The sequence below is a fragment of the Ascidia mentula genome, chromosome 6, assembly GCF_947561715.1.
Source record: "Ascidia mentula chromosome 6, kaAscMent1.1, whole genome shotgun sequence".
In the NCBI taxonomy this organism is placed as follows: Eukaryota; Metazoa; Chordata; class Ascidiacea; order Phlebobranchia; family Ascidiidae; genus Ascidia; species Ascidia mentula.
This window is the reverse complement of record NC_138571.1, coordinates 14,496,337-14,514,654: the sequence shown is the minus strand read 5'-3', so window position 1 is coordinate 14,514,654 and position 18,318 is coordinate 14,496,337. Positions and strand designations below refer to the sequence as shown.

General features: G+C 39.8%; 2 protein-coding genes across 2 annotated transcripts; one reads left to right on the top strand and one right to left on the bottom strand.

Moving 5' to 3' along the window:
* Window positions 1-48: 48 nt before the first annotated feature.
* LOC145906746 (glutathionyl-hydroquinone reductase YqjG-like) lies at window positions 49-3,833 on the bottom strand. Its single transcript, XM_082994200.1, has 9 exons — window positions 3,638-3,833; window positions 3,480-3,570; window positions 3,125-3,206; window positions 2,850-2,922; window positions 2,549-2,747; window positions 2,240-2,333; window positions 1,660-1,776; window positions 952-1,068; window positions 49-561 (listed from the first exon to the last, which is right to left on the bottom strand). The coding sequence occupies exons 1-9, from the start codon at window positions 3,828-3,830 to the stop codon at window positions 460-462; spliced, it is 1,068 nt and encodes a 355-aa protein (XP_082850326.1). The 5' UTR covers window positions 3,831-3,833; the 3' UTR covers window positions 49-459.
* A 3,195-nt stretch (window positions 3,834-7,028) lies between these two features.
* On the top strand, window positions 7,029-17,967 carry LOC145905669 (uncharacterized). The gene is made up of 18 exons (XM_082992930.1): window positions 7,029-7,160; window positions 7,487-7,643; window positions 7,962-8,106; window positions 8,728-8,856; window positions 9,258-9,411; window positions 9,812-10,029; window positions 10,581-10,833; window positions 11,183-11,332; window positions 12,330-12,476; window positions 12,869-13,035; window positions 13,359-13,499; window positions 13,857-14,021; window positions 14,434-14,619; window positions 14,742-14,877; window positions 15,267-15,465; window positions 15,575-15,666; window positions 15,778-16,549; window positions 17,037-17,967. Exons 1-18 carry the CDS (start codon window positions 7,137-7,139, stop codon window positions 17,258-17,260), a joined length of 3,459 nt encoding a protein of 1,152 aa, XP_082849056.1. The 5' UTR covers window positions 7,029-7,136; the 3' UTR covers window positions 17,261-17,967.
* The last annotated feature ends 351 nt before the right edge of the window (window positions 17,968-18,318 follow it).

Here is an 18,318-nt window from a genome sequence, read left to right as displayed (position 1 = left end):
AAACAACAGTTATTGAAACCACGAATACGGCTAACAATGCAATTTATTCATATGTACAGCGAGTAAAGATGCAAAATGTTCTTGGGGCCAAGGTTATGCAATTTATTTTGCTGGCATGTGCAATAACGGATATATAGCACACGTAAAAAGCTGCTTGGTAAATATATTTGTGTTTGGTTGCTTAAAAGTGTAACAAGAATAATGATACAGCACACTAGGCACATATTTCTATGTTGTTAAAGAGATCTAATTGAAAGCAAAGCACAAGAAGCTTAAAAGTTTTAAGCACTTGTGGAACGTGGTTCCAAAAACTATATTGTCAGGGAAATGATTTGCAACAGTTAGGCAATTATTTATTTAGACAACTAGGTCTCTACAACTGTACATTTTTGCAATGCTTCTTTGAAGTGAAGTGCTTTTTTTCCATACAAAAATTCCACCCAAACTTCCGAGAGAGATTTAGGCGATCGGAAACTTTACGTTGCGGTCATGGGGTGCGTTGAAATCGAGATCGGGTCCGATGCTCACGATACCGTGAGGATTAATTGATCGGTGGCTCATCTAGACGAAGGGGACAAGAGTTTAAAGTTTCTACACCCAAAAAACTGAAAAAAAACGTGTTTCCACCAAAGCTGTCCCAGGAATGTAAAAATTTGAACATTAGTACTCTTATGCCCCGCGAGAGGGCGGTGCAGAGCACAAGGTATTATAATTAGTACAATAGGGAGCAAAACACCTCTGTTTGCTTTTGAACTAAGAAACAAGTTCGCCGTAAGTTTGTAATGAGTTATGATTTAAATTTTTGCTCAGTTTTGTTCTTACAAAAGTTTAACAGGTTCGCCATCCGACAACTAAGCTCGCAATTATTGGGTTTTAACTATTCGAAAAATGAATAATTAGAACTTAAAAAATTAAATACCGCTCACAAATGTTTAAAACACCGATGCTTACCATGTAATGCTTTCTAATATGGTTCATGTCAGTTGTTTCACCAAATGCTGGCATCTGATAAAGTTCTCTTAGGTAAGCCCAGATGTTGGGGTAGTCGATGATACGCTTCTTGTTGCACTAAACACAAACTTGTCAAGTAAACAGTTACGTCACGATATGCTTTATGAAATCACAACATGTTTTTATTGATCACAAGAACGTGTTCAAAATCAACTTCCGAATGAACCCCGGAGCAACGCATTTCGTCCGTACAAAATGTAAACAAAGTATTTTACAGCTATGTCAGCAGTCAACTGTTCTGACGAGTTTTTTGACTGCGTTTTTGTCCGTTATAAAGGACTTTAAATGCCTCGATTAGTACTTATTAGACGTTATGTGAAAACCGGGCTGGTGATGGGTTTTGCTTTGGCCAGCAAGGCCGGGTGGACACTTAACGTCATATGCAGGTAGTTGCAACCCATCACCTCCCAGTGCGACTATACTGCGATCCTACAGCAGGCGGTAATTCTCCTGGAGATAATCGTCTTCATATGGGAGCATGACTTGATAATCTCTGAGGTTCTATTGGTGCCCATACCATTTTACCTGGTTTCACTGATGCGGTTGTTCTGATTAAGGCAATTGCAGTCCGAGCAAAGCTTTTTATAATTTGTTAAACAACCCGGGTTGTTTGTTAAAATGAGCTTTTTCCCCTTTTTTTAATTTTACCTTGAAATGGCCGTGATAAACTTGATCAAATCGGATGATAGTTGTGTAGAAGCGAATATCGGCTTCCGTGAGGCGATTTCCAACCAAATATCGCTGCTTGGACAAAACCTCCTCCGCCTGTAAAATAAAAAGGGCGTTAACTTAACATACAAAAGTATCGTCTACAGTCACACCAAGCTGCACTGATATAGGACCTTAGGTTAAAACAGTGGACATCTGTATGCAGCAGATGGGTTACATTTAATGTACCGGGGAATTTTTGCATGTTTCTTGATAATACGGTAAACATATCAGTGGATAAGATTGTAAGGATTTCTCCATTGGGCAACACATATTTATTAATACTTGCCCTCCGCAATGTGCAAAGCGACAAGTGAGATATTGCTAAAATAAAGTCGCCCAAGAAAAACCCAAATAAACAAGTTTTCAAAGTAAATAAAAGTATATTATTGTCGCCATATATACTTTATTTCCGTGCCAATAATTCAAAACTGAAATTTGCGTCAATTTGGATGTGCCATGTCAATCGGTATTTAAGACTTGGTTTAATACGGTCCTAGACACACAGACGGCCTATTACCTTATCCAAGTTTGCGAACAAATCTTCCACGGCTTTGTCGTAAGCCTCCTGCGACGTTGCAAATCCAGACCGATATACTCCGTTGTTGATATTACTGCAGGAAAAGAAAACAACACAGAAAATGTAAAGGTTCTCCAAAGTGTAGGATTAATGCCAAAATGCAAACCAAAAATGTTAGTCTAGCAAGTAGTAAATATTAATTTTGCGTAAATGGCATGGTCACTTATTTAATTTATTTAACCTTTTTAGAATCGCTAGATTAACAACGTCTATTTAAGCAACCTTGTTTTCGAAAACAAATTCACTTACGGGTAAATCCAAGCGTTCACGGCGTCGATTTCTTCGCGTAATTCTGGGGGATAAAAATCCAATTCCTTCTGTTCTTCTTTGGCGCAGAAATCGTTTAGAGCGCAGTTAAGGAACCTGATGATTTCGCTGGACTCGTTATTGACGATTTTGAGAGCTTTTTTGTCGAAAAGCACAGGCACTGTTACGCGGCCATTGTAACCTAAATAAATCTGTTAATGAATAATTTGCCATGATTTTTGTTCTGAACAAATCTATGCCAAGTATTCAAGTACACAGAGTTTATAAAATTTAACGTGTTTACCGGGCGAAACTTTTTTGTACACTTCTCTCATATATTCGGCTCCGAAAATCGGGTCTTTGCTGCAGCCAGGTACCTACAAAGGCACTGTAATTTTGTTGCTTGCTTTTAGACACAAGAAATTGAAAGCAAATGTTTAAAAAGTGCAATTTAAACTTTCAAATCCAGAAACCGTAAATCGTGTTTAAGGCAGTTTCCAAATTAAATGAAAAACTAGTTGAATCTAAGATAGCAAACCAATTTATGTGAACTTTCAATTATTCAATACACAAACGTACATTTTCGTTGAACCGCCAGCCATTTTCCATCATAAGAAAGTCGACCACAGTAAATGAGATTGCACTTTCGAGGCCTTTCAACCTGACATACAAATAACAGTTGCTGAATCATCGCAACAGCATGACGCACCCAAAATTTAAACTGTAACGTCACAGCGTTACACAGCAATTCGTCTGCACGGTGTTTGTTGCAAATAAACGAGTGACTTAGGACCTCAATGTTCTTTGGTATCTATTTTAAAGGTTCGCCACGGAATGACATAGTTGTACTTATAATTTTTTGCCTAAATAGACAATGTTAATTGAAGGCCATTTACAGCGTCTTGAATTAAAACCTGAAGTAAAAAACCGTTACCTGCGCAGAATTAAGGTACGATGAGCCCAAGGGCAGGCCAAAGAAACGTAAAGATGGTAGCGGTCCCCTTCAGGCGGAAATTCACTATCTTCTACAAAAGATGTAAAAAGCACAAATTAGGTTGTAAAATAACCAAAGAAATCCAACTGACAACTTACTTGAAATGACATTCCGAAAAGCTGATTCATTGCGAACGAACTCTCCCTTCTTGTTCACACTGCTGATGACACCTACATGCTTTTCAGACATTTTCAAAGTTGGCAGAATGCTTATTTGTTGCGTCACAGTCACAAATACCTTTGACCTAACAGAAGCAAAGACAGCAACCTTGAAAAAGCTGTGCCCAAGCATCTATAAAGCTTTGTTCGTAAAACAAACAAGTTACATATGCTTTGCTACCAATTGATCCACAGCCATTTAATAGCTTAGGCCCATGGGTTGTATCAAATTCCATTCTTCGTATTGTCGGGAAATAAAGTGCTTTATCACTTTCGCCACAACTGGCGGAGTGCAGTGGGCCTGACAAACGCTTTTGTTACACACTCGGCTATATGTGCCGGCGACAGTTCTATTTATTTCGATGTCGTGAGTGTATCTGCACGAAGCTATGCACAAGAAAAAGGGCATTACGCGTGCGCGTGGTCTGGCCGGAGGTTTGTGTTAACTGCGCAACTCACGCAAATCGCCATCTTGAAAACAATCACTACATTTTTTATGTATATATAAGATTTTCATCTTGAAAGCAATCATTACAGTTTGTGTATATCAAGTGCTTCAAAAAATTGTATTCCCACATACTACTTTCCTTAATGCATTTGCTACAAAAATACAACACATTGCTTTAAACAGCAGCAGGCCAGGCAAACAACAAAGATTTAAAACTACACTTTTACTGCATCTTGGAAGACAAAAGTTTCTGCCTTGTAAGGCAAAATACGCTCCTTCTTGATCACATAACTCACACCACAGTCAACCAGCAAACATTGCTTGCCAGACCACGCCTGGACATTTGTTATGAGATAAACCACAATTAAAACGAGAGATCTTTCTTCGCTGTTACAAAAAAAGAGTGCGTTTTTCCTTTTTGGAAGGAGGAAAATTTCCCCAATACTTTGAATTTTATTATATTTTAGTTTTTAATCAGCAATTTTGCTTACCCTATAAAAGTAAATCGCAGCCTATGAGAATTTCCTAAATTGCAAGGCAGACAACGCTGTAAAGTTTTATACAATGGCGTGACGGCAGAATCGCTTCACTGCGCATCAGTGTACCTTGGCCATAATGCACACCGTGATGGTGAAACCTCTGAGCTCCTGTAGCTCAGTTAGTAGAACGTTGGGCCTGGTTGGCCTAGGGACGCGAGTTCAAACCTCAACGGGAGCTTGGTATTTCAAATCTCGCTTCGACTTGTCAGGAAAAGAAAAAAGTGCCTGATCTAGCTAGGCTACAATGTATGTGCCAGTACATACTTATATCTCACCAAAGCAGTGTTCCCCAAAACCGCATAATGGAGTTGGGACAGAATTTCTCGATAACTTTGCAAGCGAATAACGAACAATGACGGTTATTTACAAGCTAATGCAGGAAATCAGTGCTGTTTAGCATTACGCCTATGAAACTGGAGCCACATCGTGACGAGCAAATTGGGAAAATGTGTACTTGCTTTAGGTTTGGACTTGGTCATAATGATTTCAAGTGATTTTAAGTGGAAGCTTGCTATTTACTGTTGATGCAACAATGCTCGGATGAAAGCTACAAGCAGATAAGGCAAACTTCATGCTAAAACAAATTAAGCAAAAACTGTACACGCGAACGTTTGGACAAAGGTGCTTTCGGTTGTTGCAGTAGACTTGGTTGCTCTTCGTGGACGCCCACACAGCAGCCTCGCAATCCGTTATATCCGCCTATAACGTTGATTTCTATACCTCTTATTGGCCGGTGACGCAACGCACGTTTAATGTGAAAGTTTCGGGCTTTGAGATGAGGAAAGCACGGAAATAATGCCCGCGACGACAGGCGATTCGTGAAGCAAGCCGTCTGATAACATATGTTACCGAGCCCTTCTTGCTGTACATTGTTTGAAGAAAGTGTTAGGCAGTAAAAAGATCAGACAGAAGGAAAGCATTAGATGTAGTTTTACGCGTTACGAGCAGTGAATTTTGTATGCAGTGTACGATGAAATAAAACTATTTGACTAATGCGTTTATATCATACTTGTGACCCTTTGTGGGCCGTATGTGATGTTAAAGAATGACATGTTTCTTTTGCCACAAAGTAATCTTTATTTCAACAACAAAGGCGGTTTTGAGATTAGAAACAAGTTGTTAGGTAAACACAACGAGTCTGTTACGTTAAACCAATACATATTTAAGACCAGTTTTTGTTTAGGGCTTATGCTGTATCATTTATATAAAAAAAGCGACAGTCCTTTTAAACTCAGCAGTAAATTGCCTTTGCCCTGTTGGTCACGCAAAGCATCGCATCAGGCCTTCCATTTACGATGAGATTCCATTATGTTCTTCCATTCATGGTGGGGGTATTGTTCATGGCGGATGCGATCAACGCCGGTATGTGGAATATGCTAACTAACCTAAACTTTCCCTATGCAGGCTGACACAACGAACCTCTTCTCGCAGTTTGTATACCCCTGAGAAGGGTAATAAAGCATTATTCTGTTGGTGTAATATTTTGGGGTATATGACAGGCAATCATTTCAACACAATGTGTCAGCTTGTATAATTCGTGTATTATCGTAGAGGACAACGTAATGGTTTGCATTGCAAGAAACTGTATTGGAATAGAACATAGTAAATTAATTGGCGTGCTGGAAATAATCATCTCTCGAAGAGAGAAAGAAACGCATGTTTGCATGCGTTTCTTTCTAATAACAACGCGAGGATTTTTCGGGGTAAAATGCGGTTTTACGTAAATCTGCTTGGATTAAAGATCATGTTACACCGTAATACAAAACCATAAATGATCAAATAATCGTCAGAAATCAGCCCAGAGAAAAAACTTTTACTTTTCTGAGTGCTCATTTCGCGGGTTAAATCTTCGAAAAATCAAAAGTCTGTTTTCTTAACACGCGTATTTACAACATCGTGCTCAGGTTGGGAGAGTTGGGGTTCGTGGGGTCCTTGCAGCGCCTCATGTGACCGAGGGACGCAAGTGCGCCACCGAGTGTGCAGTGGGAATCAGAAGACAAATGTTTCGTGTCCCGGGTCGTCCAATCAGAACAGGGAATGCCACGAATATGTATGCCCTTGTAAGTGAAACATAGAAATCGAACATATTATCTATCTAACATAAAAATCAAAAAAAAATTTCTGTTGTTTTTCATAAAAAAAGAGCAACTGCTCTAAAGAGTCAAAGAATGCATAAGTGCACAAAATAATTTTAAACCTAAAATGTAGCAAAAATGAGATATCCAACGATCCGAACTGTTAGTAGTTGTATTTAAATGTATAAACCGACGAAGGCGCTCTATATTTAAATTTCTCCTGTGAATTATCTTTTCAATTCCATGCAGCTTACCTCGATTGGCCTAGGGTGAATTTCTTCGGGAAATTCCACGTGAACGACCCGACTGCGAACAACATTCGTTGTTTCTTTGACAACGACCGCTTCTGTCCGACTTGTGGGACCTACAGACAGTTCATGGCTGTCGAGATGCACAGTAGGGTGCGTTTAACGATTGCAGACTGTGGAAGTAAAGCGAAACCGAATTTGGACAAAAATGAATTATAAATGTAGCTCACTTAATGTCGTTGAATCTATTGCTTATATATGAGAAGAAATATTCCAAAAATCGTACCGAACTTTGGTAATAATGTATTATGATATATTGTGAAAAGAGCACATATCACGTAAATTCAGCACTACGTAACTATATACTATATTTTTTGTACACTTGAAAATATTTTTCATTCAGTTTAGTTCCATTCTTATCGAAACATTCCTTCAGCAAATGCAAACTCAACGAAAAAGGTTCACAATCTATTACGCAGACTTACAACGCAACGTATATCAGACACATGCCGGCTTCTGCAAACCCGATGGGAAACGGCCATTTCCACTTCGTTTCCACGCACGTGACGTCAGCGTGTTGGCATGCCAACAGGAAATGTACGAAAAAAATTGGGCTGAGGGGAAGGATTGTGGGAGGTGAGGATTTGAATATTTTTGTTACCTTGGGCGGGATTCGAACCGCTGATATCTCGTCCTTCTTATGTTAAGACCACTCAATTTTTGGCCCCGAATTCAAACTGCTGGATACGACCCTATAAGTGTTCTGTACAATACATGACCAAACTATGTATCAGTTGTTGACATATACTATTTCTACCATGACTTCTTGTACGCTTTGGTCAGCCGTACAATGAAGTGACGAAAGATTGTTGGCCTCAAAACTATATTTTTTACACCCATCCAAGCAGAGGATTACAGTTAGGCTTAAACGGATGACCGCTTGTTGTTTTTCAGGCAAACACCACGCTCGTATGGTTGACCTTGACCCTGACTGGCAAAATGCACCGGAGGTGATTGGTTATCAATTTACTTTGGATGGAGTTTTTAACGCCAGAATGTTAAACGTTGCCATCACGAAGACCACTGTGCGCATGTCGGGGTAAGGGGTTATTGTTGGGTTATAGGGTAAATAGAGATGTACGAGTAAATTCGGCGGGTGTGGAAACTTTGGCCGAAAACTTAGGGTTAAAAGTTAAAAAAAATACTTACCGGTACAGTTGAATTTACAGAAAAATGAACCATTGTATTTTCATAGGTGAGATTTCTTGAATAAATGAATCAATTTACAAAATTTAAGTTGCTCATAACTATTTGGGACACACCAGTCATTGAATTCTAACCAGAACGACATTCAAGACCGTTCTTGCTCACTTTTAGCCCTGCAAAAATTACATTTGGAGTCAATAAAAGAAAGTTTTGATATTGAAACATTGGTGTTTGGGGAGGGTAACCGGTCTCACGCGAAACCCTTTACAAGAGAAAAACAAAAGCGTGGAAAATATAACTTGACTAATTATGTACAAGCAAATGAGCAAATAATGATCAGTAAGCTCCAAACAGTGCATAATTGTTCAACCTAGCAGGTCTCGTCAGTGCAGCCATGCTGTGTCACGTAGTGGTGACTTTGCAGTCCGTTTGCCAACAGTGTGCGCTGTCGTCGATGGCTAATTAAATTGAAAGCTACAAAGACTCTTGATGGGTCGTTCGTTTGTTTTGACAGATACGGAGACACAGCGATGTCGCCGAGTCTCAAAAGCAAGTTAGTCGATATTGAATGGCTCGACGCCAATTACCAGAAGAAGTTCAAAATGGCGAAAAGTCTTTCCGTCAATTTCATAATCGACGCTTTGTAAGTATTGGATTAGACCGGCATAACATGCTTGCATGATTTGATCACTACAGAAAATAAAAAGCAGATCCTATAACTTCCTAAATTGGAGAAAATATTCGAAATTTTTCGAAACGCTTTAGTGTTTGTTTCAACGGTTTCGGTCTGTATGATTCATTTCAAGATGTTTGTAAAAAAGGAGAACTGGCAAAGGTCTGTTAGTTTACACATTTAACAAAAATTGCTTTGTTGACAGATACCATGAAAAGAACGACTACCGAAAGGATCGATTTTATCCATAGAAATCTTACCAATTATTTTTAAGATACATTTTGTCAATTTTCACTGATTTAAAAAAATCTCGCGCCTTAATCTATTTTGCTCGGTGCTGTTTGTGACTAAATAGTAACTTTCTTGTTCAGCAATTACACTTTGCTGAGCGGTCGACTAACCGGTACCATCGGAATGACGTCATCGGACGACCCAGTGAACAACTTCGGGGCCAGAGCGATGAAACCGTTCCGCTTGAATGACAACCAATGGGAAGTCGCGTTTCACGTCAACCAAAAACACAAGGTGGCGCTGATGCAGAATTTTAAATTTTTACTAATATTGTCACCGTGTCGAATTTGACATTGTCGAAACAGGCTGGTCAGAGAACAATGTTAAAACACCTTGACACCAGGTCGCAAACCCTGATCTACGTATAAGCCTATACGTAATATAAAAATCTGTGCGAATGTTAACGGTCAGGAGCAAATGCAAGCAAAGCAATCGCCTTTTATTTTTAGTGATAAATTTAAATGAAAATTCACAACTCAATTATTTTGTCAATGATCGCTTTAATTCCGATGTACTCATATGTGGATCAGGGTTAGCGACCAGACTGTGTCACTGCGTATTAGCATTTTCCAGTTACATTACACTTTATACATATATGCAAATAACATTCATACGAGTCTTGCGTTTCGTCCAGAAAATTGTCCTTGACCTGAGCGTGATGGTGAAAAGTGATCACAAAGGAAACTTTGGTGCCTCCACTTTGAAGCACGTGGATATCGCGATAATGATATCGCCATCAGAAATCCCGCATCTGACCAACGATTACGTCAAACGTTCTGTGTTATGTAACGGCCACAACATGTTATTAGTTACTACCAACGGTGCGCTGGATTTGGTTAGAAAGCTTACATGGTAAGGGATTGTTTGTCTATGTTTTATAGTTACAAAATTAGGATATTTTACCAGAACTTTAAGTCAGATTGGTACCCATTGTATTTAAAAAAAAAACACAAAACCTTAATTCCTGAAAATGTTTGTAATTTTGCTCTTTTGGGAGCAAAAACATAGTCTCTACCCATTTGCCCACGTTGTGACACGACGGTGTTTCGATAATATCACCAATCATTTAAGTCAGAGGTACTTAAACGGACGCATGATAGTGCGTCGTATTAATGTTGCCGGGGCTTTGCAATAAGCTTGAAAGAATTTTGTAACCTTTGATCTGTTAAAGTGATGAAAAACGAATTTTCGTATTGCGCAAGCGAATTCGTCCCAAAGAACGGTCACCATTTTTCGGGTGGGTAATCATGACATTTTGTTAGGGATGAGTGGGTCACCGGATCATCAAAGTTGGGAACCCCTTATTTAAGTTAATCAGAAATACACACCCTATATACTTAGATTTGCCCAGTTATTTTTTCAAAAACATAAACCGACACCCTTTTCCCAATTATATCACAAAGGTACGAGGTATACGGGGGAATTGTCGAGGTTGCCATGGACGATGTAAGCAAGGATTTGATTCAACTTATCACCACCTCGAGGGTGGCAATTGTTAACCGTTCAACGACACACGGAGAAATGATGTTCAAAAGCAAGCGTATGGCGTACACACTATGCGATCTACTGCCCAACGACTGCTGGTTTTTCAGCGGAAACAGACACATGCATTGCAACGTGGTGGCCATGGAAGACGTGTTTGGTTTGAATTTCAAGGTAAAAACACACAGTAAGCTGGCAATTGACAATATAAGGCCGAGCCCATATATACCAATTTGAAAACCGGTTCAAATCCCAATGCGGCGAAACAAAGCAAACCAATTAAAACAGATAAAGTTTTGTGCAGTCGTTATTTGCTGAAAATGACAAAACAAGAAATACTAAAGGGTGAAATACACGGAAAAACTATAATTCAATGAGATTGAACGAAACTCTTTTAATATGGTTGTCTAAACAGGGTCTAAAATTACATTTAATGGCAAACACAAATCCAACTGAAAACCCACCCAAACTGCGTGAATATTTTTTTGCATTACAAACTTACCTATATGTATTTTTATTGCAGCCAATGGGGCCATTCACCCACAGGCTGGGCCGGGGTCAAAGATGGGACATTCCTACCCAGGTATCAAGCTTTGGTCGGCCGCTAGCTGGAGCCAAAGTGCAGCTGAGGTTGTTGGAGCGTTCGACGTCACAACCCACTTGTCATGCGGATGTGAGTATTGATGTGAAATGTGGATGAATTACAGCCGATTTAGCTTTTTGCTAAAGTTATCGGATGGCTGTGGTGTTTGGGCAAAAAACAAACATGCCATCACAAGCTCTTCATTAACTACTGATTGGCAGTAGGCTAAACCAAAGCTTTACCTTTTGAAGGTCATTGGTTCTGGTTTTTATGTTAAGTATACCAGGACCCACATCGTTCTGAATGCAAACAAATTTAAACCTAAAACGTGTTGGGAAATATATGACTTGACAGATAAACTAGCGCATTTTCGGCCGCTTGCCAGTTGTGGCTGGTATAATGCTGTGATTATTACTTGTGTTTTTCATTCGAAAATGCAAAGGTGCACACACTTTGGACAAAATAAAGCATTTCCATCTTGACGAATCAAGCTTCGATCAACTTATTTCAACAAAGGCTAAAAACGTTTCGCCAGTTTCGAAAAAATGTTCACCACAGTCACTAGGCGCTTACCGATAATAAAGAATTACATTAAACAGCTTGAAGCCCAGGGGCAGAAAAACGCAACATGGCAGATTTTACCAGAGGCGCTGTTTTGATGACTTCGTACGTATTTTCCGAAGTGAAACGTTCCAAGACTGTTTGTCCCTAATGGCCTCTCCAAAAAAAACTGCCTCATTTAGAATTGCGTGTTACATTGCTATTTGATGGTTGTTTGCTGTTGCAGGTAAGTAGTTGATAAACGTTATACAGGTTATCGAGTCAGGCACCCATGTGATGGTTGTTTCCTCACCAAAAAAAAATTGAGAATCAATTTTTCGCAGTCAAGCTGATGAACTTCGCCATAAAAGTTATTTAGGTGGCCTGGATTTTTGTCTGGCCTTGAGGCACGTTTCCCTGATGCCTTGTTTGGATAATAGTTAATTTGCATGTAATGCAGCTATACGAAAGCTGTTGCAGTGATATCCAAGTACGTGTTAAACGCGTCAATATAAAAGGTTGTATGAAACACAGTGCTATTTTTCAGAACCCGTGCCATCCTCTCCTGTCGTGGCCCAAAGACCCACTCAAGTTATCTGGCCTGCTCAGAACTGACAAATACGGGATGGCAAACCTGTCAGTAGAAATTATGCGCAATATCGGTCACCCGAGAAAATGTGGGATGGACGGACAGGTTTGCACTTTACAGTTTCCTATCCCAAGTTTTTTAATTCGACTTTTGTTGGTATGTTTTGGGTGAACTGTGCACATCTCTGCGATATAACGTTAACAATTAGTCTCCAAAAGATCAGACCAGGTTAGCAAGGGCCCTGACAACAAGGCACCATCAACTAACGCCTGAATTCTTGTAAATACTAAAAAACATTGTTAACATGTGTACACAAAACAAAATCGGCCTGACAACATTCAGGCAATACCTTTCGCCCTTTGGGCACTGCAAGGTTATCGTTGGCAGCTGTGTTTTTTGAATCCATAAAAACAAGTCATGTTTATTTCGACTTGTGCATTTTTCACCCCCAAAATACAGTGGTAAAACCACAAATAATGAACAGCTCTGTGTTGCAGATATACCCCATGGGTATCGTGGTCGAATACAACGACACGGGAGGTAAATCCATTACAATCGGTGACGGGGGGATGTTTCAAGTTTCCCGGAACTTTAAAAACAATTTAAAAGACTGCGGCATCGACAGAGGATACGCCACCTTTAATCTGGCGCTCAAAGTGTTCAGGTTTGTATTTTTTTGCCAACGTATTTTGATGTTGCGGGAATGGTTTAAGTTTTACTGATTACAAAATGTGTAGAGGCATTAGTTACATTTCAAAAAGTTTAACTGCTTAAAAACGATGCTCTTTTGTGTGTTTGCTAATGGCTTTGATATTACAGTCCCGAATCAATTACTGTTTTTGGCATAACACAAACAACAATCTTTTTAATACAACACAAACAGGCTCTTCGAGCAATAATGTTCATTACCAACTAACCAATATGCTTTCGTAAGCATAAGTTGAAGCTGGCTTTTATTCAAGAAAGTCTTTAATTTATTCATTTCAGCTCTTTGCCATCTTCGGTGATGAAGAAGAGTTGCCCTTCATGGGAGAATGACATACGCCCTATCTTTCAGTTCTACTACAACATGTTCCCTGTGATGGCGAACCACGATATTATTAACCTCAGATCTATAGAAAGTGTCAGGTTTGTTGCAGACTTAAACCTTTTTTGTGACAATGATAATTTTTAAAGTAGCGCTGAACCAGGTTCGGTTCCAGGATGGGACGACCTGTTATAACACTGGAAAAAACACTGTAGTGATAGACGGACGGGTTGTTTATAAGAATGCTTTTCGTTTATTACTATATAGCGTGCATTGTCTGACGCATACATGGCTGATCTAAAGACAGAACTCGTCATTATTGCGTAACAATACAAATTGGATCTGCTCCTGTGCTGAACACTGTTTCAGCTACAACGTAAAATATATTTTTGCTAACCACATACAAAAGTGCACATAAACAATTACATATATTTAATAATGACAATCCTGTATTGCAGATCGAAAATACATCTGATAAACATGTCCATGTTTGAATACGGTTGGGACCACCCCAATTTTATGCCGACGACACGTGACCTGTCACCTGACAAAACAGAAATAGTACGACGTTTCATAGAGTGTGAAGTGAACGGACCTCTCAACACAGAACAACCAAAACCTGAGTAGGTTCATTTCTGTTACTAACTATGGGGAGTTGCCCAACGGTGACAGTAAGCCGATAAGCCGTTGCGGTAAGAATTCCACTGCAGTTGTTACAAAAAAAATAGCGAAACTTAAATTCCTAAATTGCGACACGTACTTTGCCACTAAATTGCGATGCAAAGCAAGATCAAATTCGTTGTATTATTCTTTTACAATGTAGACAAACACTCTTTACATCACAGATGTGCTTTCATCGAGAATTAGTATTGGGTAAAAGGCTTTGTGTTAATCAAGAATCACATTTTTACACAAAAAGGTTCAGGCATTAGAGTTCACGTTTTGACTGTAGCCTAAACAGCCTGATGTAAAATCGCTTATTTTCTATTTTCCATACAAGACTTGCAAATGTTTAATTATGATTTCTATCTGCAGCAAATACGAAACTGCGCGTAGGTCGGTTTGCGGCACAGCCGAAAATCTCAAGAAAACTATAGCAAGTCTGCAGGAAAACTTCCAAACTGCCATGCTCGTGGAGCTCTACACCATCCCACCTTACCTAACCGCCATGTTTTCACTCAAGCGTGACCGTTTCAAACAAGCTTCCAAACTGCTAAAAAGGTATCGATTTTACAAAAATGCAGCGGTGTGTCTTTGCACAAACATGAAGACAACGTGAATCACGTTGTTTCTCCAATTTTTTGTTAACGACTATCGGAATGTTATGTTCGTTTCGTTTCCAGCATATCGACAGAGGAAATGCTTCACTTGTCTCTAGCCGCAAACATTCTTAACGCGATCGGCGGAAATCCAAACTTGACCAACGGCGACTGGATTCCATTTTATCCGACTCCATTTCCGTCACGTGATTTCTATGAGGTAATTTGAATGAAAAAAATCTTGAATACGGCCATAAAGCAAATTTTGATATCAAACACCTTAACAAACAACTCTCTCATACTATCAGTGTATCTGTAAGATACGTAACTACGTAAACCAGTGGTTTCCAACATGGGTTGCTGCGAGCTTTTCTTTATACTCACTCTGGTCATTTTTCACCATGCGATATATTGATAATGTATCGAGTTCACAAATTTCCATTATGTTGTTAAACCCAAATGAGACAAAAACGGCAAATGCGGCATTCGTAGCAGTTTCCCGTTGGTTTGGCCGCCTTTGGGTACCTAAAAATCCTGATAGAGTCCCCCAGCAAGCTGAGAAAGGTTGGGAACTAATATAAACAGTGCTTTTACGTGTATGTATTTCAGATACGACCAAACTTGATGCTAAAACTGGAGCCTTATTCGACTTCGTTGGTGAAGGAAGTTTTTAGCGAAATAGAAAAACCGGCTCCGAAGGAGATTATCGAGGTATTGAACTCTATTGCCCTGCTGTGGCACATTGTGCCGGAAGACAAAGGCGGTAGATGGCGCAAGACACCCAAGGGCGACGAAAAGCAATATTCCGGTAATTCAAATTTAACTGAAAGCGTGGGTACTGTGATTAAAATGTATAGGGAATGTTGATGCAGTACCATATCTTATGTTATATCTCAGTTTACCATTATTCTCTGCAGATAATATCTTTGGCACCGATAAAGATTTTGGGTCAAAGACTGGGGGACCTTCTTGGTACGATGTCGCCTCTCGGACTTTGAAATCAAACAAAGTTAGTGAACATAGAAAAATGCGTTGACAAGTCTCGTCAATGTTGGTGTGATAATACAAAAAAACTTCTTTTGTACAAGCTCTTACAAGTAATAACACAATTGCTGTATAGTTCCAGCAATGGAACTCGACAAGCTTTTGGGTGAGAGCATTCCGGTACTCTACAAGACTTCTGGAGCAACCGTACATTGCCGATGTCTACACAATTGGCGGTTACTACGCACACATCATGCTGCAGCTCATCCAAGCCGAAGCTTGCGTTAAAATGAACAACAACACGCAAACTCTGTTCGTTGGCGACCCCCAGCGGCAGCTCACTCACCGCCAGTGGTACGTCACTAAAGGGCGCACGAGTGCGATTTTATTTCCCGTCAGGGGACTTCGGTCGGCTTTGGAAGCCGCATTCGAGATCGTGTACGAAGGGGAGGGGGGCAGTCCGTGCAGTCCCTTTGTGACGACGCCGAGGCAGTCGAACGACATTTTCGCGTCGGTCACGGCCGAGGAGGAGATCACGAACCCGTACGCGACCGAGGTTTCGCCCAATTTCGAAAAATCCCACTACGTGAAATTTCAAGAACTCGTCCACGGCCGGGAGTTGGTCGCGGTGATGGGGAATCCCCCGCAGTGGTCGAATGCCGACTGCCTGCCGGCGAATTGGGCGCAGTGCGGCTGCTCCGAGGCCAACGCGACCACGTGCTGGCGGTTCTGCTTCACCGGGCAGGACGTTTCGTTCGCGGGGGGCCACGAGGACGTGTGGCCCATAAGGACCCTCACCTTTGAGCCCACTTACATTCTCAACCTGCCGAACTTGCCCTTGAACAAGCGAACTGCGTTGCTTTCGAAAGAGTTTGATATCCAGTACACAGACATGCTCACATGCCTAGGTTCGTATGGAAGCAATTCGGTTTTGCAACTAGTTGTAAATAATGTGTATTAAGCTGTGAACTTCATTTTAAATTTGGATTTGCAGTTAAAGTAGTTGTAATCTTAACGATTGATGATAAATACCTCATATTAATACCTCTTGCTTAAAATTGACACAAAGCCTAATTATTAAAGTGCCCCTGCAAGTAGTATTGTTCAAATTTGAATTGTATGTTCAATTGTGAATTCATAAATACCAAGTTTTTCAAAATCAGTTGCGTATAACTGCACAAGAGGATAGTTTGGCTTAAACTTAATAGTATATTAGGCATTTTGTATTGTAATTGCAACAGTTATATGGGCATTATTTTACTAATACTCTCACGTTAGTACAATTTACATAATACCATTCATATGTACATACGGTTGGGATAACTCCACGGAATTGTATATCTCTAACCACATATGGAGTGTACAACGATAGCTTAATACAAAATTTGCTTGTAGAAAAAGCTTTGAACGGCCAGTTAGGTCTGATGTCGACTTGCATGGGACGAATGTACGAACTTCTGGACGCTGGCAAGAACCTTGTAACTCAACCCCTTTATAAGGACGGAGACCCACACGTTGGACCTAATGCCGCCCCCATGTGGAAGTTTTTGAAGGGCAATTTTGCGTTAGGAGGTGACATGACCTATGGGACGCACCACGTGAGCGCTAAATTTTGCTGAGTCGCACGAACGTGACATGGCAATTTTCACTTGTGAATCATAATGTCACAAACCCAAGCAAAGGTTACTGAAATTACAAGGTATCTGAATGCTTTAGAATGGTAAGCTGATTGTGATCGCACATCAGTGGCACAAGCGTACTTAATGTCAAGCTCAAATTGTTACTGTTTGGAAAGGTGAAGCACAATATTCGTATTTCACACTGTTGGAAGACAACGTATTATCACTAAGGTTTACTTATTTATTATTGCTATGGAGTATTGGACCGACTGTACAACAGTTTGCTAATTTATTGACTTTTGAATGTAATTTGGCGATGTCGGTATAACCTGCTTCTAGTACTATATGAAATGTTGCACGTTGCGTTTCTGGTGACTATATGGGTTTGCAGGAGAGTCGCGTATCCACTTTTGATTATGACATTCCTGTTTCGCGTGACCTTTTTTCTAACATCAGATCTATGATTTGGGTAATCTTAGAAATAATTGTTTTCCTTCCCTTGTCTTGATTTAGTTCTTTTATTATTATTTTTACCTTTTTTCCACAATGTTTTTTTGTTTTCATTTTTGATTGTACTCCATTAAGTTATGTTAAAGTGAAACTAACTGTCAAGTGTTTTCGGCATGCTGATGTTTCGTACAACCATTCAGACATGCTGGAGTGAAATAGATTGTCGGGAAGGATAAGAAGAAGATGGCACCTTTTCCTATTTTGAGTGCGTTTTGTTGTGATTTATTTTTGACCATATTAGACTAATGCTGTTCGTTTGACGTGTATAAAAAAGAGAAAAATATATTCATTGGGTTTATATGCTTAGGCTGCTTCGTGGTAATGGAGCGAGAACCAATTATAGGAGCTTTAAATTTTTCTACTTTATCCAAAACACCAACATGTTCAGGATTTCAAAGCAGTATTCGGTGATTTGACCATGTGCAATTATAACGATCTTTATTCATAATTAAATATTGAGGATGTTAGGTCGACAGAATAGCAGCAGACTGCGATAATTAGAGAAATTATATGTATGTCCATCATAAGATATCCCGGCTTGTTTACGT